At 37.6% G+C, this 20,007-nt stretch overlaps 2 protein-coding genes across 4 annotated transcripts in view; both read right to left on the bottom strand.

The window, feature by feature from the left end:
- Positions 1–20,007, bottom strand: part of ASAH2 (N-acylsphingosine amidohydrolase 2) — an 80,883-nt gene that overhangs the window by 21,128 nt on the left and 39,748 nt on the right. For all 3 annotated transcript variants that reach the window (XM_053585953.1, XM_053585952.1, XM_053585951.1), the window contains 4 exons: positions 17,809–17,895; positions 15,813–15,917; positions 15,608–15,689; positions 1,574–1,689 (listed from right to left, as the gene is read on the bottom strand). In XM_053585953.1, coding sequence (XP_053441928.1) covers positions 1,574–1,689; positions 15,608–15,689; positions 15,813–15,917; positions 17,809–17,895 — 390 coding nt within the window. The remainder of the gene's footprint in view (positions 1–1,573; positions 1,690–15,607; positions 15,690–15,812; positions 15,918–17,808; positions 17,896–20,007) is intronic.
- LOC128582514 (biogenesis of lysosome-related organelles complex 1 subunit 5-like) lies at positions 4,740–14,383 on the bottom strand. Its single transcript, XM_053586461.1, has 3 exons — positions 14,350–14,383; positions 13,755–13,934; positions 4,740–4,855 (listed from the first exon to the last, which is right to left on the bottom strand). Exons 1-3 carry the CDS (start codon positions 14,381–14,383, stop codon positions 4,740–4,742), a joined length of 330 nt encoding a protein of 109 aa, XP_053442436.1.

Raw genomic sequence — 20,007 nt, forward strand, 5'->3', positions numbered from 1 at the left:
TATCATGAAGGGATGCTGGATATTATCAAAAGCTTTTTTTGCATCAATTGAGAGAATCATATGGTCTTTATTTTTTAATTTGTTTATGTGCTGAATTACATTTATAGATTTATGTATATTGAACGAGCCTTGAGACCCTGGGATAAAGCCCACTTGGTCATGGCATATAATTTGTTTGATGTGTTGTTGGATTCTGTTTGTTAAGATCTTATTGAGAGATATGATCTGTTGTATCTGTTGTTATTTCCCCTTTATTGCTTCTGATTGAGGTTATTAGAGATTTTACTTTTCTGTTTCTAGTTAATCTGGCCAAAGGTTTATCCATTTCATTTTTTTTTTAAATCAACTTTTTGTCTTGTAATTTTCTGATTGATTCTTTTGTTTTTAATTTCATTCATCTCTGATTTAATATTGTTTCTTTCTTTTCTTCTGCTGGGTTTAGAATTAGATTGTTCTTCTTTTTTCAATTCCATAAGATGTTTCATGAGTTTGTTGATGTACTCTCTTTTTGTTTTTCAGATATAGGCATCTAAAGTGATACATTTTCCTCTCAGGACTGCTTTTGCTGTATCCAACAGGTTTTAGTAGCTTGTGTCTTCATTGTTCTTATATTGAAGGAAGTTAATGATTTCCTCTTTCATTTCTTCCTGTTGTAATCTATTTCCAGGGCACCAGGTGGGCTGTACCTTTTTATGGGATGGAGAGCCCAGCTGGGAACCTCTGCCCTAGTTTCCACGCCTGGTCCTGGTTCCTACTTTAGTTGCCCTCAGTGATCACCTGATTGTGTCCTCAAGATTCAGACTCTTCCAGGTTAGGATCCTCAAGCTCTCCAGAATCCTTCAGAGGCAGGTCTCACAGTGCCACCTGACAAGAGTTCCCGTGGAGTCTGGGAGCTTCTCAGCCTGTCCCAAAAGTGGAGTTCTGATCCCAGCAGGCAGAACAAAGACAACTATGATTTAGGTCCCTGCTAAGAGGCCCACCCACACAATCTTCTCATGACTTTCCCACCATGGCAGCCCCCTGGCAGCCAGGACCTTCCCAATATGGCTGCCCTGCCAGCCATCAAACTGATGGCAAATCCACTCCAACCGCTACTCAAATCTGGCTGCTGTATACTATTCAAGTCTGCCCACTATTCTAAACTTTCACTTGATGTGCAGCTTCCTCCAAAAACCAAAAACTACTGAAAGGCTTCCTCCTGTCCCAGCCCTTGTGGGGGCTGGCCATTCCTGCTGGCTCCCAATCACTTGCTTCATGAGTCAGATCTCCACCAAACTGGATCACATGCTTTCTCCTGTATACCACCACCTCACTGTGCACCCTGAACTACAACTCCAGGTAACATCCCCCACCAGGTATGGCTAGGTTCTCTTTTATTCCTCAGTAGTACTAGGAGAGATCATAACAATCCTTTTGGTCCATCATTTTGCTCCACCCCCAGCATCCATATGTTTAATATTGAAAAGTAGATTCGAAAATATCTAAATAAAGCCTTCCATCTCAGTAGATATCTACTATTCATTCTCTGATAGTTATACACACCAATTTGATTATGTTAATGAAAATACATTACCTCTCCAGTGTGAAGAAGAATTGGCTTCGGCTTATGACATTCTTTGATTTCTTCAGATGGTTTTCCCAGTAGCTGGTCCCGAATGATGTCCCAAAATGGATCCCCTTCTGTTGCCCCTATTAGAAATGCTATGATTAGCATAATTCCTTGAAATAAGTCATTATTCTGACAAATGTTATACAATAATCTTTTAAAGAGTTTCAGAGATTTTATTAAAGTTACTGTTCAATGATTCCAAAATGTTTGAATAATAGAAAAGGCAGAATTTCTTGTGCATAATAATTGAAGAGCCTTTAGGTCCTCAATGTGGTCAAGAGGATAACAGAAGATATTTTATTCAGTATCATTAAAGTTTTGTTTCTATCAGTTTTGCTAATCCATGTTGCAAATAAAAATAATCTGACATAATTAATTTTAGATTTATGAACTAAGTCACCCTTTTCTTGTTTTGAAAACTAAAAATGACCTCTCCAACTTGCAATATTAGTTTTCTGGCTTGTAGTTCCTGAAAGAACCTCTCCTGAATCCTTAATTATCTATACACACACACACACACATACAAGCAATAAAAACCAAATCTAAAATGAATAACATGGGGGGAAAGTTTTGTTAACTATACAAACTATGAATTAAGAATCTATACTCCAACAGAAAAAATATGATAATTATAATCTACATAACTAATAACAGAGCAACAAAAACATAAATTAGAAGTGACAGAAACAAAGGGAGAAATAGACAATAATAATAGTGGAACTTTCAGCACTCATTTTCAATTATGTACAGTTAGAACAACAGAGAAGTATAAAACTTGAACAACACTAGAAACCAACTAGATTTAAAGACAACCTATAGAATACTCCATTCAACAACAATAGACTATACATTCTCCTTATGTGTACATTATCTGGGATAGACCATGTGCTGGTTATAAACAAATCTCAATAAATTTTAATATAACACAAAGTATGTTTACAACTACAATGAAATGAAATTAGAAATAAGTAACAGGAAAAAATTACAAATATGTAAAATTAAGCAGAATGATCCTAAATAGATAATGATCAAAGAAGAAGTATGAAAATCTAAAAATACTTAATGATGAATAAAAATGAAGACACAGTGCATCCAAACTTATGGGATGTAGTGACAGCAGTGCTTGATGGGAAACATTTATAGCTCCACATGCCCATACACATATTAATAAAGAAGATCCCAAACCAATAACCTAACTTCTACCTTAAGACACTGAAAAAGTTAAAAAAAGAAAAAGAACAAATCAAATCCAAAGTAGGCAGAAAGGGGAGATAATAAAGATATGAGTAAAAAGCAATAAATAGAAAAAAGAAAAACAATGGTAAAAAAAAACTATCTTAAACTCAAAATTATTGCCATAAAAAGATAGTAAAATATCCATTTCATTTTATTAGATATTGATAACCTCTATGTAGCCAAATTGATCAAGAAAAAGAAAAGAAGATTACACTTTTATGTGGAATCTAAAAAATCTGGACTCATAGATGCGAAGAGTAGAATGGTGGTCAGGGTGAGGAAGGGTGGGAACAAGGTAGGGGAAATGTTGGTCAAGGGACACAAAGACGGGAAAGATAAGTTCAAGAGATCTATTATATACCACGGAGATTATAGTTAATAACAATATGTTGCATTCTTAAAAATTGCTAAGACAATAGATAAGTGTTTTCACTACACAAAATAAGGAATATATGCAGTAATAACATGTTAATTAGCTCATAGTGTATACATCTCTCAAAACATCAGGTTGTATGCAATACAATATGTAATCAATTACAAATAAATCATGTTTAAATATTTTTAAAATTAAAAAAGACACTGAAAAAGAAGAGCAAATGAAAACTAAATAAAGCAAAAAGGAAGAAATCAAGATTATAAAGAAAATGAATTAAACAGAGTATAGAAAAACAACAGAGAAAATGAATTAAAACAAAAGCTGGTTCCTTGAAAAAAATCAACAAAATTGACAAATGTTTAGCTAGATTGACCAAGAAAGACTGATTTAAATTATTAGGATCAGAAATCAAAGGGGACATTATTATCAATTTTAAAGAAATAAAAAATATAAAGAAATACTACAAATAACTGACTCTATGCCAATAAACTGGATAACTTACATGAAATAAATTTCTAGAAAGACACAAACTATCAAAACTGACTTAAGGTGAAATAGGCATCTAAATAGACCTATAAAAAGTAGATTGAATTGATAATATTTTAAGAAAATTACCTACAAATCAGTGTAACCTGGCTTATTGTACCCTCAATGAATCCCCAACAATAAAAAAAAAAAAAAGAAAGAAAATTACCTACAAAGTGTAGTCCAGCTCAGATGATTTCACTGCTGAATTCTACCAAAGAATTAATACCAACTTTACAAAATCTCTTTCCAAAAATAGGAGGCAGAATACTTCTTAACTTATTCTGTAAGGACTATGTTACCCTGATACCAAACTATATAAAGATATCACAAAAAAAGAAAATCACAGACCAATGTCTCTTATAAAGGGGCACACAAAAATCTACAACAAAATAATATCAACCTGAATACAGCGGCATAGAGAAAGAATTGTTACCATGCCTGGGTGGGATATATTCTGGAAATATAAGGTAGGTTTAACATTCAAAAATTGATTAATTTAATACAACATACTAATAGAACTTTTTAAAATCACATGATTATCTCAACAGACACAGAAAAAAAGCATTTGACAAAAGTCCAATACTGTTTCACAATAATAGCACTCAGCAAAGTAGAAATAGAAGTCACTTCCTCAACTTGAAAAAACTCACAGCTAGCATCACACTTGATGATAAATGACTGAATACTTTCCTCCTACTATCAGGAACACCACAAAATAGCACTCTTGTCACCTTTGCTCAACATGTGCTAAAGACTCTAGCCAGAAAAATAAATAAAAGACATCCAGATTGGAAAAGGAAGAGTTAAAACTGTATCTATCTACAAGTGACATGATCTTATATACAGAGAATCCTAAACGTGGTGTGGTGCCTCAGGCCTGTAATCCCAGTGCTTTGGGAAGCCAGAGCAAGAGGATCACTTGAACCTAGAAGTTCAAAATCTTATCTCTACAAAAAAAATTTAAAATTAGCCAAATGTGGTAGCATACGCCTATAGTGCTAGCTCCTTGGAAGACTGAAGCTGGAGGATTGCTTGAGCCAGGAGTTGGAGGTTGCAGGGAGGTGTGATAAGGCCATTGCACACAGGCCTGGTGACAGAACAAGACCCTGTCAAGAAAAAAAAAGAAAAGAAGAGCGAATAGAAGAAAGAAAAGAAGAGAGGAAAGGAAAAGGATAGAGAGAGACAGAAAGAAAGAGAAAGAAAGAAACCTATAATAACCCATTAAAAAATACAGAATATATGAATTCAGCAAGGTTGCAGTCAAAGGTTGTATACAAAGTCAATGTACAAAATCAGTTGTATGTCTATATACTCATATGAAAAATCCAAAAATGAAATTAAGAATAGCAACTAAAAGAATAAAATACTTAACTTGGACTTTTTTTACCTAACAAATGCAAACAATATGTACCCTTTATTAATTTGAAATGAAAAAATTTTAAATGAATAAAATACATAGAAATAAATTTAACAAAAGTATAAAATTTATACTCCAAAAACTACAAAGTATAGCGGAAAATAATTAAAGAAGATGTAAATACAGGAGAACCTCTGTAAATTGACCACTCAAGAGCCTGTAACAAACTGGTCAACATACAGAGGTGGTCAACATGAAGAACCAGGACTACTGTACTAGTAATGTACAGGTGGTACCTGTCCAGTCCTTAAAAATTAGGTCAACTTAAGGAGTTTGTGAAAATTAGGTCAATGGAAGGAGGTGGTCAGTGTGGAGAGGTGGCCAACCATAGAGATTTTACTGTATATGGCAAAACATCCGTGTCCATGGATCAAAAGATATAATATGTTAAGATGGCAATACTCCTCAAATTAATCTACAAATTCAAAGCAATCAGAATTCCAGCTGACTTTTTTTGTAGAAATTTATAAGCTGATTCTAAAATTCCTGTGGAGTTACAAAGGACCCAGAATAACCAAAACAATCTTGGAAAAGGAGAACAAAGTAAGAGGAGTCTTACATTCCTATTACAAAACAGTCTACAAAACAACAGTCACCAAGACAGAGTGATACTGGCACAAGGATAAGCATATACATTAATGAAATAGAATTGAGAATCTAGAAATAAAACTATATGTTTATGGTCAACTAATTTTTAACAAATATGCCAAGATTATTCAATGGGTAAAGAATAGTCTTTTCAATAAATTGATGCTTGAATAACTGAATAGCCACATGCAAAAATAACATGCTCTTAATGTCACAAAACATATAAAAATTAACTTAAAATGAATCAAAAAAGGTAGCAGCTAAAACTATAGAACTCTCAGAAGAAAGTAGGGGTAAATTTCCATCAGAACAAATTTGGCAAAAGATTATTATATATGACACCAAACCATTTGTAACAAAAAAACATAGATAATTTGGTCTTAATAAAAATTTAAAACTTCTGTGCTTCAAAGAACACAATCAAGAAAGTAAAAAGACAATCCACAGAAAGGGAGAAAATATTTTCAAACCATACATCTGATAAGGGACTTGTCTACAGAATACACAAAGAACAAAACTCAATAATAAAAAGAAAAAATCCAAATTTAAAAATGAAAAAAATATGTGAATAGACATTTCTCCAAGGAAGAAACACACATGGCCAATCAACACATGAAAACATCATGTGTTTGACATCATTAATCGTCAGGAAAATACAAATCAAAACCACAAGGAGCTATCACTCACATTAGGGTGGCTAGGTTTGTTAAGTCAGACAACAAACAGTACTGGTGAAGATGTGGACCACTGTTCACGGCAATAAAATAATGCAGGCATTTTAGAAACAGTCTAGCTGTTCCTCAGATGATTTAATGTAAAGTTTTAGGGTCCAGGAATTCTCCTAGATACATACCCAAGAGGAAAAATGAAAACATACGACCACACAAAAACTAGTACATCGATATTTACAGCAGCATTGTTCATAGTAGCCAAAAAATAGAACAATGGCAATTAACTGAGGAATGTATAAACAAAACCTCATATATATATATATTGATACAATGGAATATTACTCAGCCATAAAAAGGAACAAAGTTCTAATCCGAGCAACAACATACGTGAACCTGGAAAACGTGGTGATGGTTGCACCAATATATATACTCAGATATATTGAAAACCACTGAATTGCACACTTTAAATGGGTGAATTGTATTGTGAATGAATATTTCAATAAACCTGTTTTTTTTTTTTTTTTTTTAAACTTTTTTTAAAGGTATATTCCACTAGGAATGTTCAAATTTCTGTATTTTAAAGTTTTTTGTAACGATTTCTGAGTAGCAATGTCATCATCCAGAAACACAGATTTGCTTCTTTAGATTTTACTTGATTTTTAGGAATTGCTCTTTATAATTAGATTCTTTTAAATTACACAAAACATTTACATGGTTCCAAAATGACATCTATAAAACAAAATATAGTCAAAGAAGTCTAGCTTTTATTCCTGTATTTCGTGCTATTGGCTCCAGTGCTTTCCCTTATTATTTTTTTTTTCTTTTTTTTTTTTTTTTTTATTGTTGGGGATTCATTGAGGGTACAATAAGCCAGTTACACTGATTGCAATTGTTAGGTAAAGTCCCTCTTGCAATCATGTCTTGCCCCCATAAAGTGTGACACACACTAAGGCCCCACCCTCCTCCCTCCATCCCTCTTTCTGCTTCCCCCCCCCATAAACTTAATTGTCATTAATTGTCCTCATATCAAGATTGAGTACATAGGATTCATGCTTCTCCATTCTTGTGATGCTTTACTAAGAATAATGTCTTCCACTTCCATCCAGGTTAATACGAAGGATGTAAAGTCTCCATTTTTTTTAATAGCTGAATAGTATTCCATGGTATACATATACCACAGCTTGTTAATCCATTCCTGGGTTGGTGGGCATTTAGGCTGTTTCCACATTTTGGCAATGGTAAATTGAGCTGCCATAAACAGTCTAGTACAAGTGTCCTTATGATAAAAGGATTTTTTTCCTTCTGGGTAGATGCCCAGTAATGGGATTGCAGGATCGAATGGGAGGTCTAGGTTGAGTGCTTTGAGGTTTCTCCATACTTCCTTCCAGAAAGGTTGTACTAGTTTGCAGTCCCACCAGCAGTGTAAAAGTGTTCCCTTCTCTCCACATCCACGCCAGCATCTGCAGTTTTGAGATTTTGAGATGTGGGCCATTCTCACTGGGGTTAGATGATATCTCAGGGTTGTTTTGATTTGCATTTCTCTAATATATAGAGATGATGAACATTTTTTCATATGTTTGTTAGCCATTCATCTGTCATCTTTAGAGAAAGTTCTATTCATGTCTCTTGCCCATTGATATAAGGGATTGTTGACTTTTTTCATGTGGATTAATTTGAGTTCTCTATAGATCCTGGTTATCAAGCTTTTGTCTGATTGAAAATATGCAAATATCCTTTCCCATTGTGTAGGTTGTCTCTTTGCTTTGGTTATTGTGTCCTTAGCTATACAGAAGCTTTTCAGTTTAATGAAGTCCCATTTGTTTATTTTTGATGTTGTTGCAATTGCCATGGCAGTCTTCTTCATGAAGTCTTCCCCCAGGCCAATATCTTCCAGTGTTTTTCCTATGCTTTCTTGGAGGATTTTTATTGTTTCATGCCTTAAATTTAAGTCCTTTATCCATCTTGAATCAATTTTTGTGAGTGGGGAAAGGTGTGGGTCCAGTTTCAGTCTTTTACATGTAGACATCCAGTTCTCCCAACACCATTTATTGAATAGGGAGTCTTTCCCCCAAGGTAAGTTCTTGTTTGGTTTATCAAAGATTAGGTGGTTGTAAGATGTTAGTTTCATTTCTTGGTGTTCAATTCGATTCCAAGTGTCTATGTCTCTGTTTTTGTGCCAGTACCATGCTGTCTTGAGCACTATGGCTTTGTAGTACAGACTAAAATCTGGTATGCTGACGCCCCCAGCTTTATTTTTGTTACTAAGAACTGCCTTAGCTATACGGGGTTTTTTCTGGTTCCATACAAAACGCAGAATCATTTTTTCCAAATCTTGAAAGTACGATGTAGATACTTTGATAGGAATGGCATTGAATAGGTAGATAGCTTTGGGAAGTATAGACATTTTAACAATGTTGATTCTTCCCATCCATGAGCATGGTATGTTCTTCCATTTGTTAATATCCTCTGCTATTTCCTTTCTGAGGATTTCATAGTTTTCTTTATAGAGGTCCTTCACCTCCTTCGTTAGGTATATTCCTAGGTATTTCATTTTCTTTGAAACTATGGTGAAGGGAGTTGTGTCCTTAATTAGCTTTTCATCTTGACTGTTATTGGTGTATACAAAAGCTACTGACTTGTGGACATTGATTTTATATCCTGAAACATTACTGTATTTTTTGATGACTTCTAGGAGTCTTGTGGTTGAGTCTTTGGGGTTCTCTAAGTATAAGATCATGTCGTCAGCAAAGAGGGAGAGTTTGACCTCCTCTGCTCCCATTTGGATTCCCTTTATTTCCTTGTCTTGCCTAATTGTATTGGCTAGAACTTCCAGCACTACGTTGAATAGTAAAGGTGACAGAGGACAACCTTGTCTGGTTCCAGTTCTAAGAGGAAAAGCTTTCAGTTTTACTCCATTCAGTAAAATATTGGCTGTGGGTTTGTCATAGATAGCTTCAATCAGTTTTAGAAATGTGCCACCTATGCCTATACTCTTCAGTGTTCTAATTAGAAAAGGATGCTGGATTTTATCAAATGCTTTTTCTGCATCTATTGAGAGGATCATGTGATCTTTATTTTTGCCTCTGTTAATATGGTGGATAACGTTTATGGACTTGCGTATGTTAAACCAGCCTTGCATCCCTGGGATGAAGCCTACTTGATCATGATGAATGACTTTTTTGATGATAAGCTGTAATCTATTGGCTAGGATTTTGTTGAGAATTTTTGCGTCTATGTTCATGAGTGAGATTGGTCTGAAATTCTCCTTTTTGTTTGGGTCTTTTCCTGGTTTTGGTATCAGGGTGATGTTTGCTTCATAGAATGTGTTGGGGAAGATTCCTTCTTCCTCAGTTTTTTGGAATAATTTCTGCAGTACAGGAATAAGCTCTTCCTTGAAGGTTTGATAGAATTCTGGAGTGAAGCCATCTGGACCAGGGCATTTTTTAGTTGGAAGCTTTTTTATTGTTTCTTTGATCTCAGTGCTTGAAATTGGTCTGTTCAGGAGGTCTATTTCTTCCTGGCTAAGTCTAGGGAGAGGGTGTGATTCCAAATATTGATCCATTTCCTTCACATTGTCAAATTTCTGGGCATAGAGTTTCTGGTAGTATTCAGAGATGATCTCTTGTATCTCTGTGGGATCAGTTGTTATTTCCCCTTTATCGTTTCTGATTGAGGTTATTAGAGATTTTACTTTTCTATTTCTAGTTAGTCTGGCTAATGGTTTATCTATTTTATTTATTTTTTCAAAAAACCAACTCCTTGTTTCATTAATTTTCTGAATGATTCTTTTGTTTTCAATTTCATTGATCTCTGATTTGATTTTGGATATTTCTTTTCTTCTACTGAGTTTAGGCTTAGATTGTTCTTCTTTTTCCAATTCCATAAGATCTCTTGTGAGATTGTTGATGTGCTCTCTTTCTGTTTTTCGAATGTAGGCATCTAAAGCGATGAATTTTCCTCTCAAAACTGCTTTTGCAGTATCCCACAGGTTTTGGTAGCTTGTGTCTTCATTGTTGTTATGCTCAAGGAAGTTAATGATTTCCTGTTTTATTTCTTCCTTCACCCATCTGTTATTCAACAGAAGATTGTTTAATTTCCATGCCTTTGGGTGGGCTTGAGCATTTTTGTTAGAGTTGAGTTCCACCTTTAGTGCCTTATGGTCTGAAAAGATACAAGGTAAAATTTCAATTCTTCTGATTCTGTTGATATTTGTTTTGTGTCCCAGGATATGATCAATTTTGGAGAATGTTCCATGGGGTGGTGAGAAGAATGTATATTCTTTATCTTTGGGGTGGAGTGTTCTATATGCATCTATCAAGCATAGTTGTTCTAGGGTCTCATTTAAATCTCTTACATCTTTGTTTAATTTCTGTTTAGAGGATCTGTCCAGCTCTGTAAGAGGTGTGTTAAAGTCCCCTGTTATGATGGTATTATCAGATATCATATTGCTCAGACTGAGTAAGGTCTGCTTCAAGAATCTGGGAGCATTTAAATTGGGTGCATAAATATTTAGAATGGAAATGTCTTCTTGTTGTAGTTTTCCCTTGACCAATATAAAGTGACCATCTTTGTCTTTTTTGACTTTAGTTGCTTTAAATCCACATGTATCTGAAAATAAGATTGCAACTCCTCTTTTCTTCTGAATTCCGTTTGCCTGAAAAATTGTCTTCCAACCCTTGACTCGGAGCTTTAATTTGTCTTTTGAGGCCAGGTGTGTTTCTTGCAGACAGCAAATGGATGGCTTGTGTTTTTTAATCCAGTCAGCCAATCTATGTCTCTTCAGTGGGGAATTCAGGCCATTAACATTTATTGAGATAATTGATAAGTGCGGTAGTATTCTATTCGTCTTATTTGGTGAGAGTCCATTGCTTAATTTTATCTTTTGCATCAGTGTGGAGGTTAGGTTCTGTCCTTTGATTTCTGAGTTCTTACTTTGCTGCTGATCCATTGTGGTGGTCAGTGTGCAGAACAGGTTGAAGTATTTCCTGTAGAGCTTGTCTTGTTGTGGCGAATTTCCTCAATGTTTGTATATCCGTAAATGATTTGATTTCTCCGTCAATTCTGAAGCTTAGCTTAGCAGGGTACAGAATTCTGGGCTGAAAATTGTTCTGTTTAAGTAGATTAAAGGTAGATGACCATTGTCTTCTTGCTTGGAAAGTTTCATTAGAGAAGTCTGCGGTCACTCTGATGGATTTGCCCCTGTAGGTCAACTGGCGCTTACTCCTGGCAGCTTGCAGAATCTTTTCTTTTGTCTTGACTTTGGACAGGTTCATCACAATGTGTCTTGGAGAAGCTCGGTTAGAGTTGAGGCGACCCGGGGTCCGATAGCCCTCTGAAAGCAGTGTGTCAGACTCTTTGGTGATGTTTGGGAAATTTTCTTTTATAATATTCTCTAGTATGGCTTCCATTCCTCTGGGGCATTCTTCTTCCCCTTCTGGAATTCCTATAACTCGTATGTTGGAACGCTTCATAAAGTCCCATAATTCTGACAGTGAACGTTCTGCTTTCTCTCTCTTCTTTTCTGCCTCTTTTACTGTCTGAGTTATCTCAAGAACTTTGTCTTCTACCTCTGAAATTCTTTCTTCTGCATGGTCTAACCTGTTGCTGATACTTTCCATTGTATCTTTAAGTTCCCTAATTGACTGTTTCAGTTCCTTCAGGTCTGCTATATCCTTTTTATATTCTTCATATCGTTCATCTCTTATTTGATTCTGTTTTTGGATTTCCTTTTGGTTATTTTCCACTTTATTAGCAATTTCCTTCATTGTTTCCATCATTTCTTTCATTGTTTTCAACATGTGTATTCTAAATTCCCTTTCTGTCATTCCTAACATTTCTATACTGGTGGAATCATCTGCAGTAGCTACCTCATGGTCCCTTGGTGGGGTTGTTCTAGACTGGTTCTTCATGTTGCCTGGAGTTTTCTGCTGATTCTTCCTCATGAGTGATTTCTTTTATCTGTTTCCTTGCCCTAATTTTCCTTTCACTTCCTCTTGCTCTTTAAGTTCTTGTGCCTGTGGACTAAGGGTTACAGGACCAGAAGGGTGAGAAGGTTGAAGAGCAAAAAAAGGGGATGAAAGAAAGGAGGACCGAGTGATAAGAAAAAAAGAAAGATAGAGAAAGGAGAGGGGGTGGGTATAAGGAATATTGACAAAAAGAAGAGAGGCACAGAAAGAGGGAGACAGGGCAATATAGGTGTACAGTAGGGTACTTTGACACAACCTTAAAAAACCCCACCTTCTGGGGGTGCCCAGTTGCGTGGTTCCCTTGAGGTCAGCAGCTCTTTGCTAACCTGATCAGACACAGTACCCCACCTCCACCAAGTAGAGAGGAAAGACAAAAATGCTTTAAATCAAACCAAAAGAAGCAAACAGAAAACTTTACGGGGATAAAATTGGGTGAAAAACCAAATTATATCGGTAGAAACACTAGCAAAAATGAAGTTGAAGTTATTAAAAAAGGCAGCAATGGGAAATTATAATTAAACTAGGAAAATTGAGAAAGAAAAAGGGATCTGTGTGGAAAAGATTGAAATTAAAAAAACAAAAGAACATCAGCAACGTCAAAATAAACAAACAAAAAAAACAACCAAACCAAAAACAAAAAGAAGAAAAAAATACACAACCAAAAAGAAAGCAGTTTGTATATGTTATTGAATATTGTCTGGGCAACACGTGGTCTTCTGGGGTATGAGATGTTAGTCACAGTTCTGATACGACTGGAGGCTGCTGATTTCTCAAACCCCAGCAGGTAGACACCCTAAATCTCTCTTCAGCCTACTTAAAAGGCACTTTGAACTTGTAAACTTGCTGAGCAGAAGCTTTCCCAGCTTTCTCGCTGGAATCGCTGCTGAAGTGGCTATCCACTTACTCAGTGTGCCAAAACCGATCTCACTCTGCCCCTGAGGGTTAGGGCTGCAAGGCGGCTCAGACCCCACCCTTAGGCTACTTGGTTGCTGGGTTACCAGCTCCCACCCGTTTCTAGCTCTGCGACCCTGAGGGCAGAGCTTGCCGGGGCAGATCACTGACAATGGATCCGTGTGACCCACCGCCAAACACTATCAGCTCCGTCTGGCTCAGCGGCTCAGACTGGGGCCCTAGACAACGGCCAAAGTTCTCCGCACTCCCGCTCAGCCCTTCCCCAAGGCAGTTCAACTCAGTGCCAAGTCCAAGGACATCAAAACAGTTCACAGGTAAGGCCTTTCTGGTTTGCAGTCTCGCTGCTACTGAACTTACAGTTGTGGGCGGGTTTAGACGGATTGAACACACGCGACCACTTGCCGGCTTTCCACTGTTTTAGTCCTCCTCTTGGGGTCCAGAAGTCTCTCGCTGACTCCTTCAAATTCTTTTACAAAATAACGAGTTTCACCTTGAATAACTGGTCTGTGATCCAAGAGCCTTGAATGAATTTCTCCAAGATCCTTGATAATGAGGTGCGCTGAGCCCGCAGTCCCCAGAGAGTCCCTCTTCTTGTGGCCGCCGCCCGGGGCGGTCTCACAACCCACCAAACCTGTTTTTTTTTTAAAGAAATTATTCTTTTAGATCATTAGACCAAAATGGATAAGAGATTATCAGGAAACATGGTTCCAGTATTTCAACTTACAACTATATTCATTAGTTTTTTAATTAATGATTCCAAAGTAAATATGACTCTTGGACAACATTGAAATGTGCAAGTCCATTTATCCATGAAGTTTCTTCTGCTTCTACCACCCCTGAAAGCAAAACCAACCCTTCTCTTCCTCCTACTCCTCACCCTATACAACATGAAGACAGTGAGGAGGAAGACCTCTATGATGATCCGCTTACACTCAATAAACAGCAAAGATGCTTTCTCTTTCTTCTTAATAACATTTTCTTTTCTCTACCTTACTTTGTTTTAAGAATACAGTTTCAAATAGCATAGCAATATGTGTTTATGTTACCAGCCAGGCTTCCAGTCAACAGTAGGTTATTCATAGTTAAATTTAGGCAGAGTCAAAAGTTACACTCAAAATTTTGACTGTGCAGGGGGTCAGTGACGGGCCAACTGGTCAGATAAAAAACAAGAATGAAATAAGCAAAATGATGCTCGTAGGATGCTTCAATTTTCTCCCCATGTTTTCTACTTTACAATGTATATTACTACAGTGATCATTGGAGTAAAAATATATAAAAGCTAAAATAATCAGTCACAAGTTTGTGGAAATGCATGCAGGAAGAGGAGCTGAGGCCACATGCTTTAAGCTCCTAAAAGCACCTGCCCTGAGGAATCCTGGTTCTGTTGAATGAATCAGAGAAACCTCAGATAATGACCTTGAAGAGCGATTCAAATTGCTGAAGGTTCATATTGTTGAAGAATGACTCCCACCCTATCTCCTCAACTCAGCCCAGCACAATTTAAAATTATTCACCTATACATTGAAATGCAAAGAGATTTTGTCTAACGTGCTACAATAGGAGGTCTGACAATTCAGTTCATGAACTTATCCTAGAAAAAGTGCTACCTACCTCGGTGTTGAATATCACTAAGGTCACCTTCAAAGTACTCCCCTTGGGAAGCCAAGTACTAACATCGCACCCAGTTCTACCCTTCAAAGCAATTTTAGAACTCTTTTTCAGAAATGGCCATCAGAGCTATCATTTTATAGCACAGAAAACTGTGCGACAACAATATTGAACTCTACTCAGCAAGATACCACCACACGTTGCCAAGAACACAGCTGTGAGACACCGATATACCAAGGCTATGAAATCTTACCAAGCTGTTTGTATAGTGCCACCAACATAAAGCAAACTTAATGGTCAGACCTTGTATGACATCAGCTTTGATGGCCAGTCCAGAAAAAGAGTGCCAAAATTTCTTTGAAAGGTGAAGTAAGCCCTGGCATCAGTATATAGCTTCCCAAGTGGAGTACTTTGAAGGTGAAGGTAATGGTGATATTCAGCAATGAGGTATATAGCACTTTTTCTAGGATGAGTTCACAAACTTAATTATTTAAACCATATTTGAATTAATGAAAAGCTAAGTCACAAAAGAACCTATCCTTGGAAAATGTAGGCTGTCGTGTACAAAACTAGAAGACCAGCAGACCCCTGAATTTAAAAATTAATAAATGTGTTGACTTCACGAAAGCTTTATTAAGGAGCAGACCCTGATGCTTCAGAATGTGGAATCACAGGTGTCATCAGATTTCACCTCACCCTGTGTAAAATTGAGACTTCCAACTCCATCAATTGTGCCAGCTGCAAAACTGTAGCCCAGTGCTGGTTTACATGTTTTCGCCTAAAAGAAAGATTTTAAAAACAAAACAAAAACAAGAAAGAAACAGAAGTTAAGCTGAAAATAACGATATCAACTCAGAGTTTTACCCTTGCAACATAACCAGTGTGACTCAGTGACACTTACTGTGTGTGTGGAATTAAGCCAGACGGTCACATCCGTCATATTTACCCACTGGTGTGCTGAAGCCAGAGGTCCAGTCACCTCCTGGGAGGCGGAAGCATACAGTTCCTAGAAAACACACAGGCTTACTGTTCAAAGCAAAAAAAGTGACGCAGATTCCACCAACTGTACCCAGTAAGTACCAATTTGGAAAAGCATCTCTTTGCAAAGCAAGCTTTTGTTTTGCTGGCTCCTGAGAAATAGCCACTGTCCAGGTGGGTCTCTCTACCAGCCCCAGTAGTTTCTCAGAAACGTGGTATCTCCGACACTGTTGACCTGTATCTACTCTCCACCGTAATTCAGGTAATAAAAGCTATGGCACAGAAGGCCCCAGTCTCACCTGAAAGATTGTCAAGAAGAGTTAAGATTAGGAATAAGTGGGCCAGATTACTTTCTTTGCTAGAATGTGAGCGTACCCTCTGGTGTTTCATGGAATCTTCTCAGAATCCTTCAGTCCTCTAACAGGACTGGGGCCGAGGGTGGCTTGGAAGACCTGAGGCCCCACTTCATCTGCATCAGTTTTCCCACCCACAATCCACTCTCTGGTGCTTTTGTTAGTGTTTTTAACACACATGCAATCAATTGATGCTTTTTCAACCTTTGGAGAGATGTGAGTTAAAACGTGTTTAGAAAAAAAGAAGTGTTTAGAAATTTGTGTTTTTATTGATGCACATTATACAATAGGCAAATCCTCACCTGGCACTGGTGCCTAGCTCATTTCCACTGTCCCCCTCCCAATTTCAAAAGCTACCTCTGAGCTCTCAGATTAAATCGTCACTAACACCAGCTGCAGCCTGCCTCTCCTAATTAAGAGGGAAGTTATGCCTTGCCGAGAAGGGAATCCAGAATGTGGGACGGATCTCTACGGCTCCCAGGCCCAGAACGAGAATAAAATTTCTGACATTAAAGTATGTCATGGGTGCACACACTAAAGAGAATCTGTTAATTTAGCATAATCCACTGACAATACCACAGTAATTAAAAAGAAACTGCAGCAATTAGGCTGGCTGTTGCTAACGATTTTGCGTCTGATGTTTTTAAAGAAGCTTTTGTTCTTCCTTAATTGCTCCTGAAACATTTTAAAACCCATGGCTTAAATTATTTACTCAATACACACATACACGCACTCGCCCCTGACACACACCACATGAGACAAAGGTAGGAATAAGCTATAAAGAGAAAGGATTTAACCATCTTCATCAGGGACGCCTCAGTTCGAAGTCATCTTTTGTCTTTCAATGAGAAATCTCCCTCCATTGAAACTGAAACAAAACATGGGGGCAAATGGTAGCTAAAATTTAGGAGAGGAGGAGGTACAGTAATTCATCCTCACTGGGGAGAGTGAAGGAGATTCTCCCTTCTTTTAAGAAGGAAAAGAAAAAGGGAAAGAAAGGGAAGAGAAAGGGGAAGAAAAACAAAGGAAAAGGAAGGGAGAAGGAAAAGGAAAGAAGAAAAGAAAAAGGATGATCTTTGCCATAGTGAAGAAGACTCAGAATTAATTTCAATCTAAGTTGCAAGAACTGGGAGTTGTGCTGCTCAGCTTTGCCTTGTCCCCAAAGGAGAAGTTGAGAAATCCTCAGGTAACGTTTGGCAAACAAAAGCCTGAGGGACTTCTGAGACGGTGGATCAGTCCAGTCCTACCTGACGCCAGGTTGACTGAAAACTTTATCATCCGCCTGCTGTCTGAAGCAAACACTCTGGCTTTCTAAACATTCCATCATAGAATGCTTTCCTGATTATTCGGTTTTAAATGTACTTCCTGTAAGAAATCAGACTGCAACGGGCAGGGAGAGGCTCCGAGTGGCTGCCAGGGCCACCTGCCGAGCTGACTTCTCAGACCCCCAGGCGCAGCCTGCGTCTTGCTGTCTTCCTTACAGTTCTCCACTTCCTAATGAGCAATGGCTGTGGATTGTGAAGAGCAATTTTAAATAAAGATGAAAGGCTAAGACCCATGACTTACCTTCGCTCTCTGATAAATGGTCCGTCCTATGATTTGTGTGCTGTCAAGCATGTCCCGTCCGGGTCCCATAGCCATACACATACCAGGCTGGAACCAAATGAGACAAGATGCATTCTTGGTGAAATAAGCGATCATTTTAAGGAATGGAAAATCACTACTGAATCTGAGCAAATAGATTTTTAAGCCACATTCTAGTACTTGTTTTCAGATAGTCTCTCAATTTCAAGGCTAGAAAAAAAATCATACATGGAATTGGGGCAGTGAATGCCTTTAGAAATGATCTATTCCAGCACCTTACTTTTAAGAAAGGAAATTGAGGGTCAGGTGAGTTAAAGAATCAACTGGGGATTATACAGGCAGCTAACACCTGAGGCGAGACTTGAAGCCAGGTCTCTGCACTGGCTGTACATCTTTCTGCTTGCTTGTTCTCTCCTATGACTCTTGCTCACAACCACCTTAAAATAAATAACTTGGCCCTATGTCCTACTCTTTATATCAGAAAAAATGAAGATTGAGCAAACACTCAAATATTACACCAGACGTGGTAGCTCATGCCTGCAATCACAGCACTCTGGGAGGCTAACACAGGTGGATCACTTGAGTTCAGGAGTTCGAGACCAGCCTAAGCAAAACTGAGACCCTGTCTCTACTAAAAATAGAAAAGTTAGCCAAGCATTGTGGCAGGTGCCTGTAGTCCCAGCTACTCAGGGGCCTGAGGCAAGAGGATGGCTGTGCCCAGGAGTTGGAGTGAGACTCTGTCTCAAAAAAAAAAAAAAAAAAAACAAATATCGTGGGTGAATATATTCATATATTTCATAGTCTAAGGGTGTGGAAGTAACTTCTAAAAATTTTTCAGAATAAGTTGAGTTAAATTTGAGCACTTAACATTTTAAACATATGAGCCAAAAATAACATAAATAAGTCTGAAAGACAACTGATAAGCTGGGAGAGAAGATTGTCTGATTTGACTTCAAGATACTAGGAGCTTAAAAAAAGTCAATAAGAAAATAATACCCTCACTAATCTTTTTTTTTTTTTTTTTTTTTGAGATAGAGTCTCTCTGTTTCCCAGGCTAAAGTGCAGTGACATCAAGTCATCATAGCTCACTGCAACCTCAAACCCCTGGGCTCCAGCAATTCTCACGCCTTCGCCTCCTGACTAGTTGGGACTTTAAATGTGAGCTACCACAGGTGGCTTATTTTTTTTTTTTGTAGAGACAAGGGTCTTGCTCTTGCTCAGGCTAGTGTCAAACTCCTGGACTCAATCAATCCTTCTGCTTCAGCCTCTCAGAGTGCTAAGATTACAGTAATGAACCATCACACCTGATTTACCTTATTAATACTTTTTGGTTCATTCATATTAAGTTGGGTTTTCTCTTACTGGCAGTAGAATTCATCCTATTGAATATATTATAGAATATGGATGAAATAGGTAATTCACAATTTTATTTATTTTATTTTTTTTTATTGTTGGGGATTCATTGAGGGTACAGTAAGCCAGGTTACACTGATTGCAATTGTTAGGTAAAGTCCCTCTTGCAATCATGTCTTGCCCCCATAAAGTGTGACACACACCAAGGCCCCACCCCCCTCCCTCCGTCCCTCTTTCTGCTTCCCCCTCCCATAACCTTAATTGTCATTAATTGTCCTCATATCAAAATTGAGTACATAGGATTCATGCTTCTCCATTCTTGTGATGCTTTACTAAGAATAATGTCTTCCACTTCCATCCAGGTTAACACGAAGGATGTAAAGTCTCCACATGGATACTCAATGTTAAAATAAGTTCAGTCTAATGAATAATTAAATGTAAATTTAAACAATGAGGAGACAACTTTTTGCATTTTGTGTTGGCAAAGATTACAAGAGGGACAACCCTGGTTTGGGGAAATTGTCACTAATACATAGTGTGTGGAAACGTCATGGAGAGGGTAGTTGGGCAGTTTAGCGTATGTTAAGTGTACTTTCTCTTTGACAGCAAACTCGCTTTTAAGAATTTATCCTAAGGTGAGACTCATACATGTGGGAATACATGTGATGAAAATAGTGATCATAGCATGCTCGCGTGAAGGAAGGAGGGAAGCTAGATGGGAACTGAGCATGCAAAGGAAGGAGGAGGTAGGAAAAGAAAACACCCATCAGTAGGGGGCGGGCCAGCTAAATGACGGCATTTAAAATCGAAAACAATGAAGTCAAACAG

This window comes from Nycticebus coucang, chromosome 3 (genome assembly GCF_027406575.1).
Source record: "Nycticebus coucang isolate mNycCou1 chromosome 3, mNycCou1.pri, whole genome shotgun sequence".
NCBI classification, from domain to species: domain Eukaryota; kingdom Metazoa; phylum Chordata; class Mammalia; order Primates; family Lorisidae; genus Nycticebus; species Nycticebus coucang.

Coding starts and splice junctions, on each gene's coding strand:
- LOC128582514 (XM_053586461.1), bottom strand. CDS start 14,383: ATGAATAACCTACTGTTGACTGGAAGCCTGGCTG. Junction 13,935..14,349: donor GTTGACTGGAAGCCTGGCTG/GTAACATAAACA, acceptor AAAAAAAAACAG/GTTTGGTGGGTTGTGAGACC. Junction 4,856..13,754: donor AAAAGAATTTGAAGGAGTCA/GCGAGAGACTTC, acceptor TTTTCTTGACAG/GGTCTTGTTCTGTCACCAGG.